Here is a 15571-nt window from a genome sequence, read left to right as displayed (position 1 = left end):
TTGAGCTTCTGACCTTGTGATCTGCCTGCCTCGGCCTCCCAAAGTGTTGGGATTACAGGCATGAGCCATTGTGCCTGGTCGATATTTTATTCTTCTAATCCTTTTCTCAATGCTAGGACTATATTCTGTATGATTTATTTTGTCATTAGTTATTGGTCTACCTTAGCTTCAGAGAATTGAGATTTTTGAATCAAGAAGTCCTAATAGGCTGAAAACACAGAATCATTTCAGTTGTCAATTGCTGCATTAACAACCCAAAACTTAGTGAGTTCAAACAACAATGATTTATTACTCCTCATAATCTCATAATTCTGTGGGTTGACTGGGTGGTTTTTCACTGATCTCATCTGGACTCACTCTCATGCAGTTTCATGCAGCTGGTGGTCAGCAGAGACAGCTGGGATGGCTGGGCCTCTCTGTCCACATGGTCTATTATTCCTTGCTTCTTCAGGACATGGTGGTCTCACGGCATTGCCCCAGGAAGATAAAGGAGGCTGCAAGGCCTAAGGACTAGCCTTGGAATTTGAAGTGTCATCTGCCACATTTCAGTTGGTCAAAGAAAGTCAAAACGGCAGCCCAGACATAAGGAGTGGGAAAAAATAATCTCCATCTCCTGATGGGAGGACTGGGCAAAGTCACACTGCAAAGCGATGTGAATACAAGGAGTTGTGATTCCCTGGGGGCCATTGTTGTAACAATCTACAATAGTCCACCCTTAGACCTCAACGATTCATGTCTCTTTCATGAATCTCATCCTCCCAAAATTGCCCAGGTCTCATTTTATCGTATCATCAAGCTCGGAATCCATGATCTCATGGTCTGTATGAAGTCAAGATGTCAATGAAGTTCCTTAGGTATAGTTCTTTAATTCAGGCACCTGTAAACTAAAAAGACAAGTTATTCCCCTATGCCTTCACATACCCAATGTACACTGGAGAGACAGCAAAACCATATTAGACACTGCTGTCCCAAAAGGAGAGATGTACTAATCACTGGTCCATGGCAATTTGGAAATCTAGCCAGGTGCATGTTGGAAGATTCCTCTACTACAGGGACAGGCAATGTTTATTAATTAGGGCCCAGTTCTACCCTCCGGAAGTGGTTCCTTAATGTATTGTTCTATTTGGCTCTTGGCAATACCCTCTGGGCTTGGCTCTGCCTTCTGAGTCGTCCTTCCTTTTACATAAGAAATGGCCCATGTTTGTGACTGAATAGCTTTCTCATGCTGTCTCCTATTCCTAGAAAGATGGAGGCCCAGAGGCCTCTTCTCATTTTGAACTGTCTCAATTTCTTTTAACCCAAGCTAGTGGCTTTTCTTCAACACAACGCTTTTAAAAACCTTATAAGTCTTCTATGAATCTGATGGGCTTCCCCTCCATGCCCCAAAAACCACATGGACAATTCTTTTGGAGGCAGTAGGCTGTAGTGCTAGCTTCTTCCCTACCACTTCAAAATTCTTCTATCTCAGTGGAAGGGGAGGAGTAAATCAAAGCTGTAGTGTGCATAGGATGGTGTGTTTCATGTTATGTAAATTGATATGTCCCATAAAATGTTCTGCATAAATCAGATTTTTGTTTTTTAAAAAATGGAGTTGATGTCATTACAGAAACTTGCCACTTAAAATCAACCTATTGTGAATCCTTTGGTAAGGTTTGGAGTGGCAATGGTGTAGAAAGAAGAGCTCTGGAGTCAGACCTGCATTTGAATCCCACTCTGCCCTGTGACCTTGGACAAGTGACTTATTCTCACTTGCTGAGAACACAGATATTCTGTGCTTGCTATTTTGGTGGGTTGTTATGGAGATTGAAGATAAAGTATCTAAAGAATCTAGCATATAATAAATTACAGTTAGAGCTTTAATTCTAGAGCTGAATGAAACTTTAGTCCCCTTCCAAGGCTAACTCTACATCAGACATTTTTGATGGTATACGCTATTATATATATTTATTTATTCATGATGATAATGAACTACTGATCTATTATGTGCATTATGAAACATATCCCTAAAATAGAGATAATGAAGGAGATTTTTTAAAGCCTCAGGCAAGTAGATCTAATATTTTCTTCCTGCACCCGGTAGATTGTGGTTTTTTACAGGGAGTGCTTGAATTTGTGGGAATTTCAGCATCCTGTAGGGGAAGTGATAAAACAGTGGTGCAGATCTCTAGCAATCACCAATGTTTCTCAAGCGGTACAAAACAAGCTACTCTAAAGTATTATGGGACACATTATTTGTAACAGAATGTTTTCCCTAGTAGCCAATGGAAGCTTCTTTTTCTTTAGGTAAAAAATCTAAAAGCCTGAAATTTAGAAAATAAACACCCTTGTCGTAAGTTTCAAAAGTGTTTTGGCTTGCACATCTTCTGCTGGAAATAATGAACAATTGCTGTTATCTTCACGTTATGTTTTAAGCTACTGAATAGTTAATTCCTTCAGTTATATGCTTATGCTTCCTTCCATTTCCCTAATTCTTTTATCTACACTTATCCTACTTTCGATGACTGCTTTTAGCCCTGTAATTTTCATGTTACTCTTTGACCACTGACAGTTTGATTTTCTGGACCAGTGTATAATATAAACTTTACTCCATTTAATATCCATAATTTTCTCCTCTCACTCAAATACACATGACAGTTTGTACTTCTGTGTCTGTGCGTTCTGTACATACTAACTCTAATTTTATTCTGTGTACTTTGGGGAATATAATAATGGGAATCTACCAAATCACATTGCTTTTTCTAGTTTACTTTTTCTAGTTGTGATAATGGAGTTTAAAAACTGCTAGACATTTTATGTGACTATAATATCAGTCACAATGTCTGATTTCTAATACACGAATATAATTAGGCTAAGGAATTTTCTTTGAAAGATACTATAATTGAGAGATGTCACATTACAGGCAAAGCATTAATAAGTGCTAGTAACATGAATTCTCTAATTATGCTTTACTTGCCATAGTCCCTTTTAAACTACTAATGCATTAGGTTGGTGCAAAAGTAATTGTGGTTTTGGGCTGTGAATTTAAAATAATTATAACTAGGCTCAAACACATCTTTGTTAATCAAAATAAGAACCATTGCAATCAACACATTTTTGCCAAGGAGAAATAAGTTTGTTTATTCCCATAGTGTAAAAATCCATGCTTCAGGATTCGACAAACTCTTGGAAAGCATTTTCTGAATCTTGCTGGTTGTAGAGGCACTTTCCCTACAAAAAGTTGTTGAGATGTTTGAAGAAGTGGTAGTCGGTTGGCGACAGGTCAGGTGAATATGGTGGATGAGGCAAAACTTCAAAGCCTAATTCGTTTGACTTTTGAAGCTTTGGTTGTACGACGAGCGGTCAGGCCTTGTCCTGGAGAAGAATTGGGCCCTTTCTGTTGACCAGTGCTGGCTCAGGCATTGCAGTTTTCCATGCATCTCTTCAATTTGCTGAGCATACTTCTCAGATGTCATGGTTTCACTGGGATTCAGAAAGCTGTAGTGGATGAGACCGGCAGCAGACCACCAAATGGTGACCATGACAATTTTTGGGTGCAAGTTTGGCTTTGGGAAGTGCTTTGGAGCTTCTTCCTGGTCCAGCCACTGAGCTGGTCATCACTGGTTGTCATATAAAATCCACTTTTCGTTGCCCATCACAATCCAATCGAGAAACGTTCGTTGTTAAGAGAAGAGGACACTTTAAAATGATGATTTTTCAAATCTTCGTTCAGCTCATGAGGCACCCACTTATCAAGCTTTTTCACCTTTCCAATTTGCTTCAAATGCCGAACAACCATAGAATGGTCGACGTTAAGTTCTTTGGCAACTTCCCATGTAGTTTTAACAGGATCAGCTTTAATGACTGCTCTCAACTCGTCGTTGTCAATTTCCGATGGCCGGCCACTATGCTCCTCATCTTCAAGGCTCTTGTCTCCTTTGCAAAACTTTTTTTTTTTTTTGAGACAGAGTCTCGCTCTGTTGCCCAGGCTGGAGTGCAGTGGGTCGATCTCAGCTCACTGCAAGCTCTGCCTCCTGCGTAGCTCCCAAGTAGCTGGGACTACAGGCGCCTGCCACCACGCCCAGCTAAACTTTTTTTTTTTGTATTTTTAGTAGAGATGGGCTTTCAGTGTGTTAGCCAGGATGGTCTCGATCTCCTGACCTCGTGATCTGACCACCTCGGCCTCCCAAAGTGCTGGGATTACAGGCGTGAGCCACCACGCCCAGACCTCCTATGCAGAACTTCTTGAACCACCACTGCACTGTGCGTTCATTAGCAGTTCCTGGGCCAAATGTGTTGTTGATGTGGCAGGTTGTCTTTGCTGCTTTACGACCCATTTTGAACTCAAATAAGAAAATTGCTCAAGTTTGCTTTTTGTCTAACATCATTCCATAGCCTAAAATAAACACAAAATAAACAGCAAGTAATAAGCAAAAAACATGAAGTGAGAAATGCCCATTAAAATGATGTGTAACATAACCACATTTATTTAAGTAGTGTATTCCAATATCAAACGGCAAATTCCAACAATGCAAAAACTGCAAGTACTTTTGCACTCACATGTAATATCCTCAAGGCATCTTAAATCCTTTAAAGAAGTAGGTTCCATATAATAATAATAATTTTATATACCTAACATTTATTAAAAACTATGTATTAAGTACTGTGCTAAATATATAAACGATCTCATTTAATTATCATACCAATTAATGAAATAGTTACAAAATCAAGACTAGAATATAGGCCTGTTTGACTTAAGGCCAGATGGTAGACCATGAGGCTACATTGCCTCTGACGTTGAGTATTCATGGTCCCAATATAATCACTTGACAAACTTGGGATAAAGCTTTATTTATAATAACATTTGATAAAACTTATTCATATCTTGAACCTAAGGAACAATCCTAATGTATATAATAGTATCAGATATGTATCGTCTTTAAAAGAATTTGGTATGCCTTAGTAATGCCTTGCTCACCAGGCAGTTTTTGAATATTTATTTATTTAAGACAGGGTCTCGCTCTGTCACCCAGGCTTGAGTACAGTGGCACAATTTCTGCTCACTGCAGCCTTGATTTCCCGGGCTCAATGATCCTCCCACCTAAGCCTCCTAAGTAGCTTGGATTTCAGGCGCATGCCACCATAGCTGGCTAATTTTTGCATTTTTTGTAGAGACAGGGTCTCACTATGTTGCCCAGGCTCGTCTCAAAACTCCTGGGCTCAAGGGAGCCAGCCACCTTGTCCTTCCAAAGTGTTGGGTTTACAGGTGTGAGCCGCCATACCCAGCCTAATTTTTATTTAGAATTTGCCAGTTATTTCTCTAATTTGACAGAGGACTAAATATGAATCAATCTGGGACCAGTTCCTATAAGGTCTAGATTACAAAGTAAACACAACAGATGTATAATTGTGAGGCTGCTGCCAAGTACTAAAGTTCACTGGTAAGTGAAATAATAAAACATCAAAATAATAAATACAATGGGCTGGGCGCAGCGGCTCACACCTGTAATCCCAGCACTTTGGGAGGCTGAGGCAGGCAGATCACCTGAGGTCAGGAGTTCAAGACCAGCCTGGCTAACATGGCAAAAACACCACCTCCACTGAAAATAGAAAAATTAGCTGGGGGCAGTGGTGCATGTCTGTAACCCCAGCTACTTGGGAGGCTGAGGCATGAGAACTGCTTGAACACGGAGGCAGAGGTTATAGGGAGCCAATATCGTGCCACTACATCCAGCTTGGGTGACAGAGTGAGACTCTGTGTCCAAAAAAAAAAAAGTAGAAATAAATAAATTAATTAATAAATACTATGTCAGAAATAACATTAGAAAATTTACGACCTGTTCTTAAAAGCTTTTGACTTTTTGGAAATACAAAATTTTGACTATTTCATATTGGTTTGTGGTCAAATTCTTCAGCCTGTGAAATGTGAATGTGTCACATATTTGCGTTTTTTTTACTTCCCAAAACGTATGATCATTTTTACAATGCATCAGATTTGTTTACAGCAATTGAAAATTTGTCAATCCTAGTAATGTAGTAAAGTTGAAACATCATGATGTGTTATCCTGTCATCTCACGTTTTCAGACTTGTTTCTCTAAGAAAGTGAAGAAATTTCAAGCACTGTGCAAAAATAAATATGCCAATGATTATGCATGTATTCTATATGATATATATATAGTATTTATAAAAAAAGTATTAAAATTGGTTCATTAAAAATTCATTGAAAGTTATTTTCTCAAATTTCAAAGCCTGGTATAATTATCAGTCTACATTTCTCAGATGTTTGTATCATTCAATTAATTTTTATTATCTCTCTGACACATGGATGAGTCTATAAAAATATAAAATGTTATATTTCCTCTTCTATGTTTTAATAGCTTCTATTAATAGATGGCACTTATTTGTATAGATACATTTAATTAAATGCATTTCTAGCTCAGAAAGTTTTCCACTATTGTAATTAGCTCTATGATTTATAGAACTCTTTCATGTTATTAACTCAATTTCAGAATGCTTGACTAAAGTATATAGATTGTCTCTGGTGTCAAGTTCTAGCTTTACAAATTATCAGTGAAGGAATTATTTTTAACACATTATTAGAACCCTAAATTATAAATTATTGTCAACAATTATTCTTAGAGTTCTAAAAGTTTTCTAGAAGTTTTTTTAACAATAAATTGTATTTAGTGAAATTTTAAAAAGAAAATGCTTTTAAATTTTATAAAAAAATTTTGTGTATTGCAGCTATCAAAGCAGAAGAACATAATAAAAGACAAAAGGAAAGAAATGTCACCACACAGGTAAATATTTTGCTAAATCTTTACATTTTTTAATAGAAAATTTAGGCTATAGGCACTATTTTTATTCAGGATACTCAGAATTATTAACTATTGTCTTTTTTTTTTTAATTCTCAATCAATATTATTCTTTCATTCATTCAACAAAAATTTGCTTACTCAACTGTGAGAGGATAAGACTGTCTTCAGGCCTGAGTCTTCTAAGTTGTGGACTGTCTGAGGTCCTAAATATTAGATTGGTGTAAAAGTAATTGTGGTTTTTGCCATTACTGTCAATGGTAAAAAACTGCAATTACTTTTGCAAAATATTAAGACACAAAGAGCAGAGACCCACCTGGCTTATAAAGTCACAGATGCTTATTAAACGTTATCAATCTTATGATGTCTTTGCACATTTAGGAAGTAGGGGATTCAAATTTTCAGTTTATTCTCAACCCAGCAATGATTTACTTCTGTAAATATGTCAAGTAAAGAAGTGACTTTCCATCTCACACTGAATGAAACCAAAGCATTACAATGGCTTGCTTATTAGGCTCTATGGTCTTGCCCTCGTGTTTTTTTTTTCTCTGATATGAGCTCCTACTACTGTCTCCTTGATGTTATTGCATAGACACTGGACTCCATGCTGTTCCTCAAAAACCCCAGGCATGTGCCCCCCCTTTCCTGTTCTCTCTGCTTGGAATACCTTTGCACCCAGATGTCCATAGGGCTCCCTTCCTTCACCTTCATCTTTTCAGAAGGTTCTTCCCTGGACCTTCTCTAAATTTACAATCACTCTCTAAAATTGCAAATCCTGTCAAACACCTTCTTCTATACCCCTTCCCTGCTGTATTTTTCTTCTCAAAATTATCACCATGCAACATACAGTATTTTATTATATTTGTTGTCACTCTCCCTCCACTAGAGTACAAACTCCATGAGAGCAAGGGTTTTGTTTGTGGTGTTCATTGCTGTTATCCCCAGCCACTAGAACAGTGCCTGGCACATAGCAGACACTCAATAAATGTTTATTGAATTAATGAGTAAATCTTAAATCTAAATGGAGGAAGTAAACTGAGAAATATTAATACAAATTAAAAACCCCTCTGTACATTGCAACCTTTTCTAAACCCCTCTGAGTATAGCTCCTCTCTTATCACTATAACTACCACATCCCATAATTAGCCGTGGGATTGTTATTAGCAGAAATAGATGTGAGCTTCACCTAAATCTCAGTTTGTCTTCAGGCAAGTGGAGAATGAAGGAACATCCATTTCTTCAGGTCATCTTGCTTTCTCTTGTGGGCTCTTGGCATCTTGAAAGTCAGTGCCTGCTGAATAACATCTAAAATGCCCTTTGGAATCCTCTTACTGCTTGAGAACAAAGATGCTGCCCAGACCCATAAGCATCCACCCAATGCCCAGCATTAGAAGATGAGACCTCCAGAGTAAAGATGGGAATAGGCCCCGTCCAACCTTGTAAAGCCTGGGACAAAAGAAAACTAAGAACTATTCTAAGATATTTCAGAATATTAGAAAGTAAAACAAAACAAAACACAATACAAAACAAAACACTACCTTTGTGTCAAAGATTGGGGTAAATGTTCCAGGGTAGCCTGTTTGTAGATTGTATATCTCACTCAATTCCATTGGCCCAAGCACAGATGGCAGAAGTTGAAAGCCCAAAGTCTGCAAACACCTCTACTGCAAAGTGCCCATATATGCATGCTATCCTACAACCAGAATAGAGTATCCTCAGCTCACTGAACTTACCATAGTGTTACATGACTCCTTGGCAATGAGCAGGATACTATTTGGCTGAAAGCACCCTCTCTCCATCTCTACCCCCAATGTAGGCTTGGGAAATTCTGGTTATCTTCCATAATAATTACTATTTACATTATAATTTTAAAAACACACTCACCTAAGTGGAGCTGCTCTTTCCATAGTTTTTCTCTCTTTCTGGCTTTACGACTCTACAACTTCCAAAAAAAAAAAAAAAGTCATCTACTCCTCCATTCCCCGACAAAAACTTTTTGAAAACACACATACACACATAAAAAAATGTTTACAGATAATTTGTCTTGTGTTAAGGATCTAATTTTTTCAGGAGTTCTGTGTGCTATTTCCTTCCACATTAAAGAATGATCCTGATTACAGAGGTAATAAACCCCCAGGTATGTAATGTACCATCGGGAAGTAACTGAGGCCCCCTAAGGGAGCAACTCAATGGCTGAGGGACCATTTTTGTTGTAGGACTTTCTCCTTAGTTCAGCTAAAAACAGGGTCCTTGTCACACGACCATGAAAAATTAGGCTTGCAGACACTTTGAAGGGTGAGAAGGGCAGGGTTTATTGGGTGAAAAGGAAAAAAGGTGGGGAAACAGGGACTTTCAGCAAAGCGAGAGAGTGTACTTCCTGCCAGTGGGCTCACAAATTAAATCCAGGTTACCAACCCCGGAATAGGAGAGTCCAGACTCTTCCTCCCTGCAAATGGCAGGAACTTCCCAAGGATTCACCTCATTCACCCAGTATGCAGCCCAGTTGGAGTTTCTCCAGGGACCCTTTTACACCTGGCTGTCTCATTCCCCCCTCTGCAGAAGTACATCTAACTGCTGTTAAAATAAGGATAAGGATAAGGACGAAGACCGATCTTAACTGCTTCCTGCTGACAGGGGGCGCTGTTCTGGGGGAATGGCAGTTGGAGCTCCCTCAGAGGTCTAGCTAGCTGAGGGTACCCCGCAGAAAGGGCCATCCTCCAAAGCTCCAGTTGCATGACCATTTGGAGTTTGATAGCCTGAAGGTGAGAAGAGACAAACCAGGTTATTAGAAAACACGTATCAAAACGAGAAAAAAAGGATGGGTAAGGACACGTCAAAAATCCCAAGGCCTTTTACCAGTCTGCACAGGGAGAGGGAGGCCAAAAGCCCGACTGTAAAAAAAACTTTTACCCTTTTGCCAGCATGTCAAGCTTCTGGGTTCCCTTCCCCTGAGCCCAATCCTAAGCCAACCAGTCTAAGGTTTGGGAAATTAACTTTTCCCAGTTTGGAGGATGCATCTGACAGGAGTGTCCTGAGTACAGAGACACAATTACCTATCAGTGAAGAGAGGAAAGAGGAGGAAAAAAGAAGGCTTTCACTGCAAGCCTCCCAGGTTTAAGCGATTCTCCCGCCTCAGCCTCCCGAGTAGTTGGGACTACAGGCACACGCCACCACACCCAGCTAATTTTTATATGTTTAGTAGAGATGGGGTTTCACTATGTTGGCCAGGATGGTCTCGATCTCTTGACCTTATGATCTGCCCGCCTTGGCCTCCCAAAGTGCTGGGATTACAGGTGTCAGGCACCGTGCCCAGCCAAGGAGGCTTTTTTAAAAAAGGAGTCCCAGGGGTTCAGGATGCATTCAAAAGGGGTATAGACTGAAGATGAATGGCTACCCATCTAGAAAGATGGGAGCAGGCATCCCTGGTTCCCTTCTCTTCCTAGCAATACCTGGGGTATGTGAAGGAGAGAAGGAAGAGTGTCCTCTTTCCCTCTTCTGTCCTTGAATCATCAAGTCCCAGTGACCTTAGCAGGTGCCATCCATAGGTGCCAAAGTAGCTTGCACCCATGAAGCAGAGAGGACCTAGATAATAGGAATTAGCTGCTCTCACCTATGTCTCTATCCCCCCTACTATCAGTAGCCTTGGAGTTCCCTAGACCTCATTTATGCCATGGATACTAGCATGACCCTTATCCATGAAATGGGAAGCTTGGCTTTATTGGCAGGAATTAGCCCTGCTTACCTGCACTGTCTTTTAACCTCTGTTGTTGTCTGCCTCTGGATTCCTTAGATCCAGTTTTCTTTCCTAGGGCTTTGACCTGAAGCTTGGAATTGAGTTTGGGAAAAAATGTGTCTTGGTAGGGCTACATGGACTCCTTATCAGAAGCCAAATGCTGAGGCGAAGGTGTGGAATTGAATCCTCCTCCAACAAGGGAGAGAAAAGCATGTCTTGTGACATGCCCAAATAACTGGTGGCTATAGTTATGCTTGCTAAGATTTGGGTGCATGGTGCTTGGCTTTGGTTAGCTCCCTTGGTCTTCCTTTCCCAGAAAGGAAACCTCTGCGTGATGAGCATCCTGTTTATTTCCATCACCTGGCAGGATTTGCAGGATAATTGCTCAGAACTAGAATATTGATCCAGATTTTTACATTACCCATCCCTTTTGTTCTTTCTGAGCTGCAGCTGGAGATTGCTTGGTTGGTTGATTGATTGGTTGGTTCACAGGAACAAGCAGGGGTAGTCTAAAAATATAAACAAAAACTTAAAAACAACTAATGAGTTTAGAATTTAATGATAAATGTATGATGAGTTTTGAAATATAATTTCTCTCTCCAGTCCTCATTTTTGTTAAAAAACAATCATGATAGGACTGAGTTTTTTGCAAAACAGATTATTTGCATAAAGTACAGCAAGAATAACTATTTCTACGTAGGCTAGATTTTAGTCTTTTTTTTTTTTTTTTTTTTTTTTTTTGAGACACAGTCTTGCTCTGTTACCCAGGCTGGAGTGCAGTGGCGCGATCTCAGCTCACTGCAAGCTCCGCCTCCTGGGTTCACGCCATTCTCCTGCCTCAGCCTCCCTAGTAGCTGGGACTACAGGCGCCCGCCACCACACCTGGCTAATTTTTTCTATTTTTAGTAGAGATGGTTCACCGTGTTAGCCAGGATGGTCTCGATCTCCTGACCTCATGATCCGCCCGCCTTGACCTCCCAAAGTGCTGGGATTACAGGCATGAGCCACCGCACCCAGCCTATTTTAGTCTTATCCTTGGCCTGATTATTTGCATAAAGTGCAGCAAGAATAACTATTTCTATATAGGCCTTTTAGACTGGATTTGATGGAACTCTGTTCCACAAGGAATCTCGGATAAGACCTTTTAACTCTAAGCCCAACCATCCTGAGCCCAACCACCCTCAAATACCTGTGAGTTGTGTGATCCTATCCTCTTAAGGTCCCAAGATAAACTTGGGACTCCTGGGCCTGTTAGAAAGTGACATTCTTTACTGACCACAGGTCAGGAACCCTATACAGGGACTGCATAAATGAGGGTATGAGATCAGTTTTTTTCTCCAGGGGGCTTTTATCAGCTCTGCAAATCGAGCTTGGCTCCTTAAAGGGAATCATATCCTTTCAGTCAAAGCCTTGGTGAAACAACCAGTTTCTGCAATTGCGTCCTGCCACAAAAGAAAAATGGATTCTCATTGCTCTGATGCAAATAACTATATTGCCATAAGTTAAAAATACTCACAGATAATTTCCGAATTCTAGAGGAACCTGGCAGAGAGACCAAACATGCTCCAAATTTTGTTCACAGGAGTATACCTTACTCAATTATTAAGGGCCATAAATAGTGCAAAATAAGTTTCCTTGACTCTGAAAAACAAAAGGACTGGCAATATTCCAAGCAAAAGTCAAAAAGATTGCTTCAGCTTTCTGAGTTTAGCCCATTTAGTTCTTGATTCACATCATATTCATGAACATTCAGCTCTTCATGAGTCCTGTACATTTTTCTTTATTCCAATGTTAAAATATCCAAAGTTATTAGAAGCCTGTATTTGAGAGTTCCTGCCAAAATTATATAGCTTATTATAAATCATATTTTGAAAAGGATTAAGACAAGACAATTGTCTGTGAATAACAAAATGTCTAGGGTAGTTACAGTTAGAAACACAATTGACAAAGAAGTTTGGTTATCTCCATGGTTTACAATAACTTAGCATAACAACCTTAATTATCATTGATAGCATATACTCAGACATTAAAATTTTAGCAATCCCATACAATTTTGGAACATGTATTAGCATTATTCATGAACACATAATCTAAAGAAGATTGAACATCAGTTTGGCAATCCCATGTCACTAAACAAGTCAAATCATCCTGTTTACCTCTCTTTTCTGGGCACTCCAGGGGCCCTCTGAAGTATCCAAAAGCTAGGTGTCAGGAAAGACAATTTTGAAACTGAAGTTTGATTTTGGGAAGCCTGTTAAATATGTTAGCAGTTTAAAACACTTGATGTTATGAAATAGAATTCCAGGTTGACATAAGTTATTTATTTTGCCAAAATAATGAGTCAGAAATTTTAAAGAAGCAAAAAACTTTTATAACCCTTTACAAATTTTGCCAAAGAGCATATCAGTGCCCCAAGAGTGTCCTGTTGTGCTTTCATTCCAATGCTCAGCCCAGAGAAAAACCACACAATACCCCCCTTGAACCTAGTCAATATGTTCACACCTAGAACTTCTTCCGCAAGATGAATTTCCACAATCCTTCCACCATTTGTTTGAACCTTCAGCTTTGTCCTATCTAATTTGAAACAATTCTTTAACCCTAGGCAAGAATTTACATTTTCATGCCTTTTTATAGCCTTTTATTCAAGACACATTTTAGGGTGGGTACAGGTGTGAGCCACACCTGTAATCCCAGCACTTTTGGAGGTAGAGGTGGGCAGATCACTTGAGGTCAGGAGTTCGAGACCAGGCTGGCCAATGTGGCAAAACCCCATCTCTACCAAAAATACGAAAATTAGCCAGGTGTGATGGCATGCACCTGTAATCCCAGCTACTTGTGAGGCTGAGGCATGAGAATCACTTGAACCTGGGAGGCAGAGGTTGCAGTGAGCTGAGATTGTGCCACTGCACTCCAGCCTGAGTGACACAGTGAAACTATGTCTTAAAAAAAAAAAACAAAAAAACCAGGCTGGGAGCAGTGGCTCACACCTGTAATCCGAGCATTTGAGAGGCCGAGGCGGAAGAATCACGAGGTCAGGAGATCGAGACGATCCTGGCTAACATGGTGAAACCCCGTCTCTATTAAAAATACAAAAAATTAGCCGGGCATGGTGGGTGCCTGTAGTCCCAGCTACTCGGGAGGCTGAGGCAGGAGAATGGCATGAACCAGAGGCAGAGTTTGCAGTGAGCCAAGATCGTATCACTGCACTCCAGGATGGGTGACAGAGCGAGACTCCGTCTCAAAAAAAAAAAAAAAAATTTATTTTTCTTACACACCTCACATGTAAATCTATTTCCAGTAGTTTCAATTACATGTCATAGTGGTAACTTTTAGCAATTTTTAACTTTAACATAAAACCTGGTAAGTTGTTTTAATTGCGTGCTAGGTGCAACCAAGGTTTGATTCCTTCTAGCATTAAGGGCATGGTTAGTTCCATATGTCCCCAGGCCTTACCAGTTGTGGAGCAGACAAGTCAAATAGTTCTCAAAACCCAAAAGGCAGTTTATAACCGTAAAACATTTAACAAGCCTTGCATGTGACCTGCATCATTTAGTCCAAAATATTTATATTTTGATGACGTTTGCTTTTTACCAATAATCTGTAAGGCAGTTTTTATTTCTCAAAGATTAAAGTCACATGAACTGAAAGTTACCAGAGCTTTTATCTTCTCTTTAAAAAATATTTGATACAAGTGCTTGTCTTCCTTTAGGCCAAATTAACTAGAGGTCTTTTTACAGACATCACATACACAACACATACAGAGCTACAAAGACAGGCAGAAGAAAACTCAGCCACCAGGTGAAGCCCTGTAAGAGACAGGGCTAGGAAAACATGCAGATGTCAAACCAGAAAGGACTCATTCCCTAAGGCAGGATTGCTAAACAAAGCTTTGCCGTGGGGTTACAGGCCATACCCCCAGGATATAAAACAAGATGGAGGCCTGCTGCAAAGTTTGCTGTGGAAAGACATGCAAAGTACACCGGATGGGCTACAGCTTAAAACTAGCCTCACAAATCCTCTGTCACAATTAAAACTCTACAGAAAATATAAACAGTGATAGTTGGGAAAACAGTAAAATGTTTTCCAAAAGGAAAAAAAAAAGTAATTAAAAGTTAACTGCTGATAGGATAGAGAAGAAAAAGGATGCCAGTGGGGAAGAGCTTCTTATTTTTATGCAAATAGTTCCTCCACCAGAGAGAAGCATTGCCGTGGGACAAAGTTGGACTTCCTGGTTGGGGAGTGGAGACTACATAGGTGCATGGTAGGGAAGGCCAGCCAGCTGCATGGGGCCCCTTGGCCACTGGACACCACGCACACATGCAGCAGATACGTCCATGCACCTCAGCTAGTAGAAAAGGGCGAGCAGGGAGCTGCCCCATCTAACCATCCTCCCAGTGTGCCTGTGGCCATTGGGATGGGTGTGGCCTATATCCAGTATTGTAAAAGAAAAGACAGGTGCTATTACTGTCCTGAAAATAAGAAGAGGAATGCCATAGGACCAGAAGGCTCAGAAGCAACAGCGAGAGGTTTTGAGTTGCCATTTCACTCACCCTTCCTTGAACCCCATGTTGGGCACCAAAGCTGTTATAGGACTTTCTGCTTAATTCAACTAAAAATGGGCTCCTTATAATAACCATGAAAAATTAGGCTCACAGACACTTTGAAGGGTGAGAAGGGTAGGGTTTATTGGGTGAAAAGAGAAAAAAAAGGGGGGAAACAGGGACTCTCAGCAAAGTGAGAGAGTGTGCTTCCTGCCAGTGGGCTCACAGATTGAATCCCAGGTTACTAATCCCCGAACAGGAGAGGCCAGGCTCCTCCCCGCTGCAAACCAGCATGAACTTCCCGAGGCTCCACCCCATTCTCCCAGTGTGCAGGTTGGTTGGAGTTTCTCCGGAGACCCCTTTATGGGTTTGTCTCATGACAGCCATCACCACCATGAGCATCAGTGAAAGCTCTGAAAAGAAGGAAAAAGTCACCTGGCTCTCAGCACTCAGCAGTTTCACCAGAGTGTTCAGTTCCATCTCTTCTTCAGTTTAACAGACACAA

General features: G+C 40.3%; 1 protein-coding gene across 15 annotated transcripts in view; it reads left to right on the top strand.

The window, feature by feature from the left end:
* SEL1L2 (SEL1L2 adaptor subunit of SYVN1 ubiquitin ligase) overlaps nt 1-15571 on the top strand; it is a 149889-nt gene that overhangs the window by 32345 nt on the left and 101973 nt on the right. For 14 of the 15 annotated variants that reach the window (XM_055373548.2, XM_055373543.2, XM_063702177.1 and 11 more), the window contains one exon: nt 6722-6777. Coding sequence is in view for 12 of the 15 variants with exons in the window: in XM_063702177.1 (XP_063558247.1) it covers nt 6722-6777 (56 nt within the window). In the remaining 3 variants the exon portion in view is untranslated. Of the gene's footprint in view, nt 1-6721; nt 6778-9432; nt 9555-15571 lie in introns of those variants that run through there. The other variant, XM_055373547.1, reaches the window with a different exon arrangement.

This window comes from Gorilla gorilla, chromosome 21 (genome assembly GCF_029281585.2).
Source record: "Gorilla gorilla gorilla isolate KB3781 chromosome 21, NHGRI_mGorGor1-v2.1_pri, whole genome shotgun sequence".
Lineage (NCBI taxonomy): Eukaryota > Metazoa > Chordata > Mammalia > Primates > Hominidae > Gorilla > Gorilla gorilla.
Note: the sequence above shows the minus strand (reverse complement) of the source record. Positions and strands in the feature narration are given on the sequence as shown.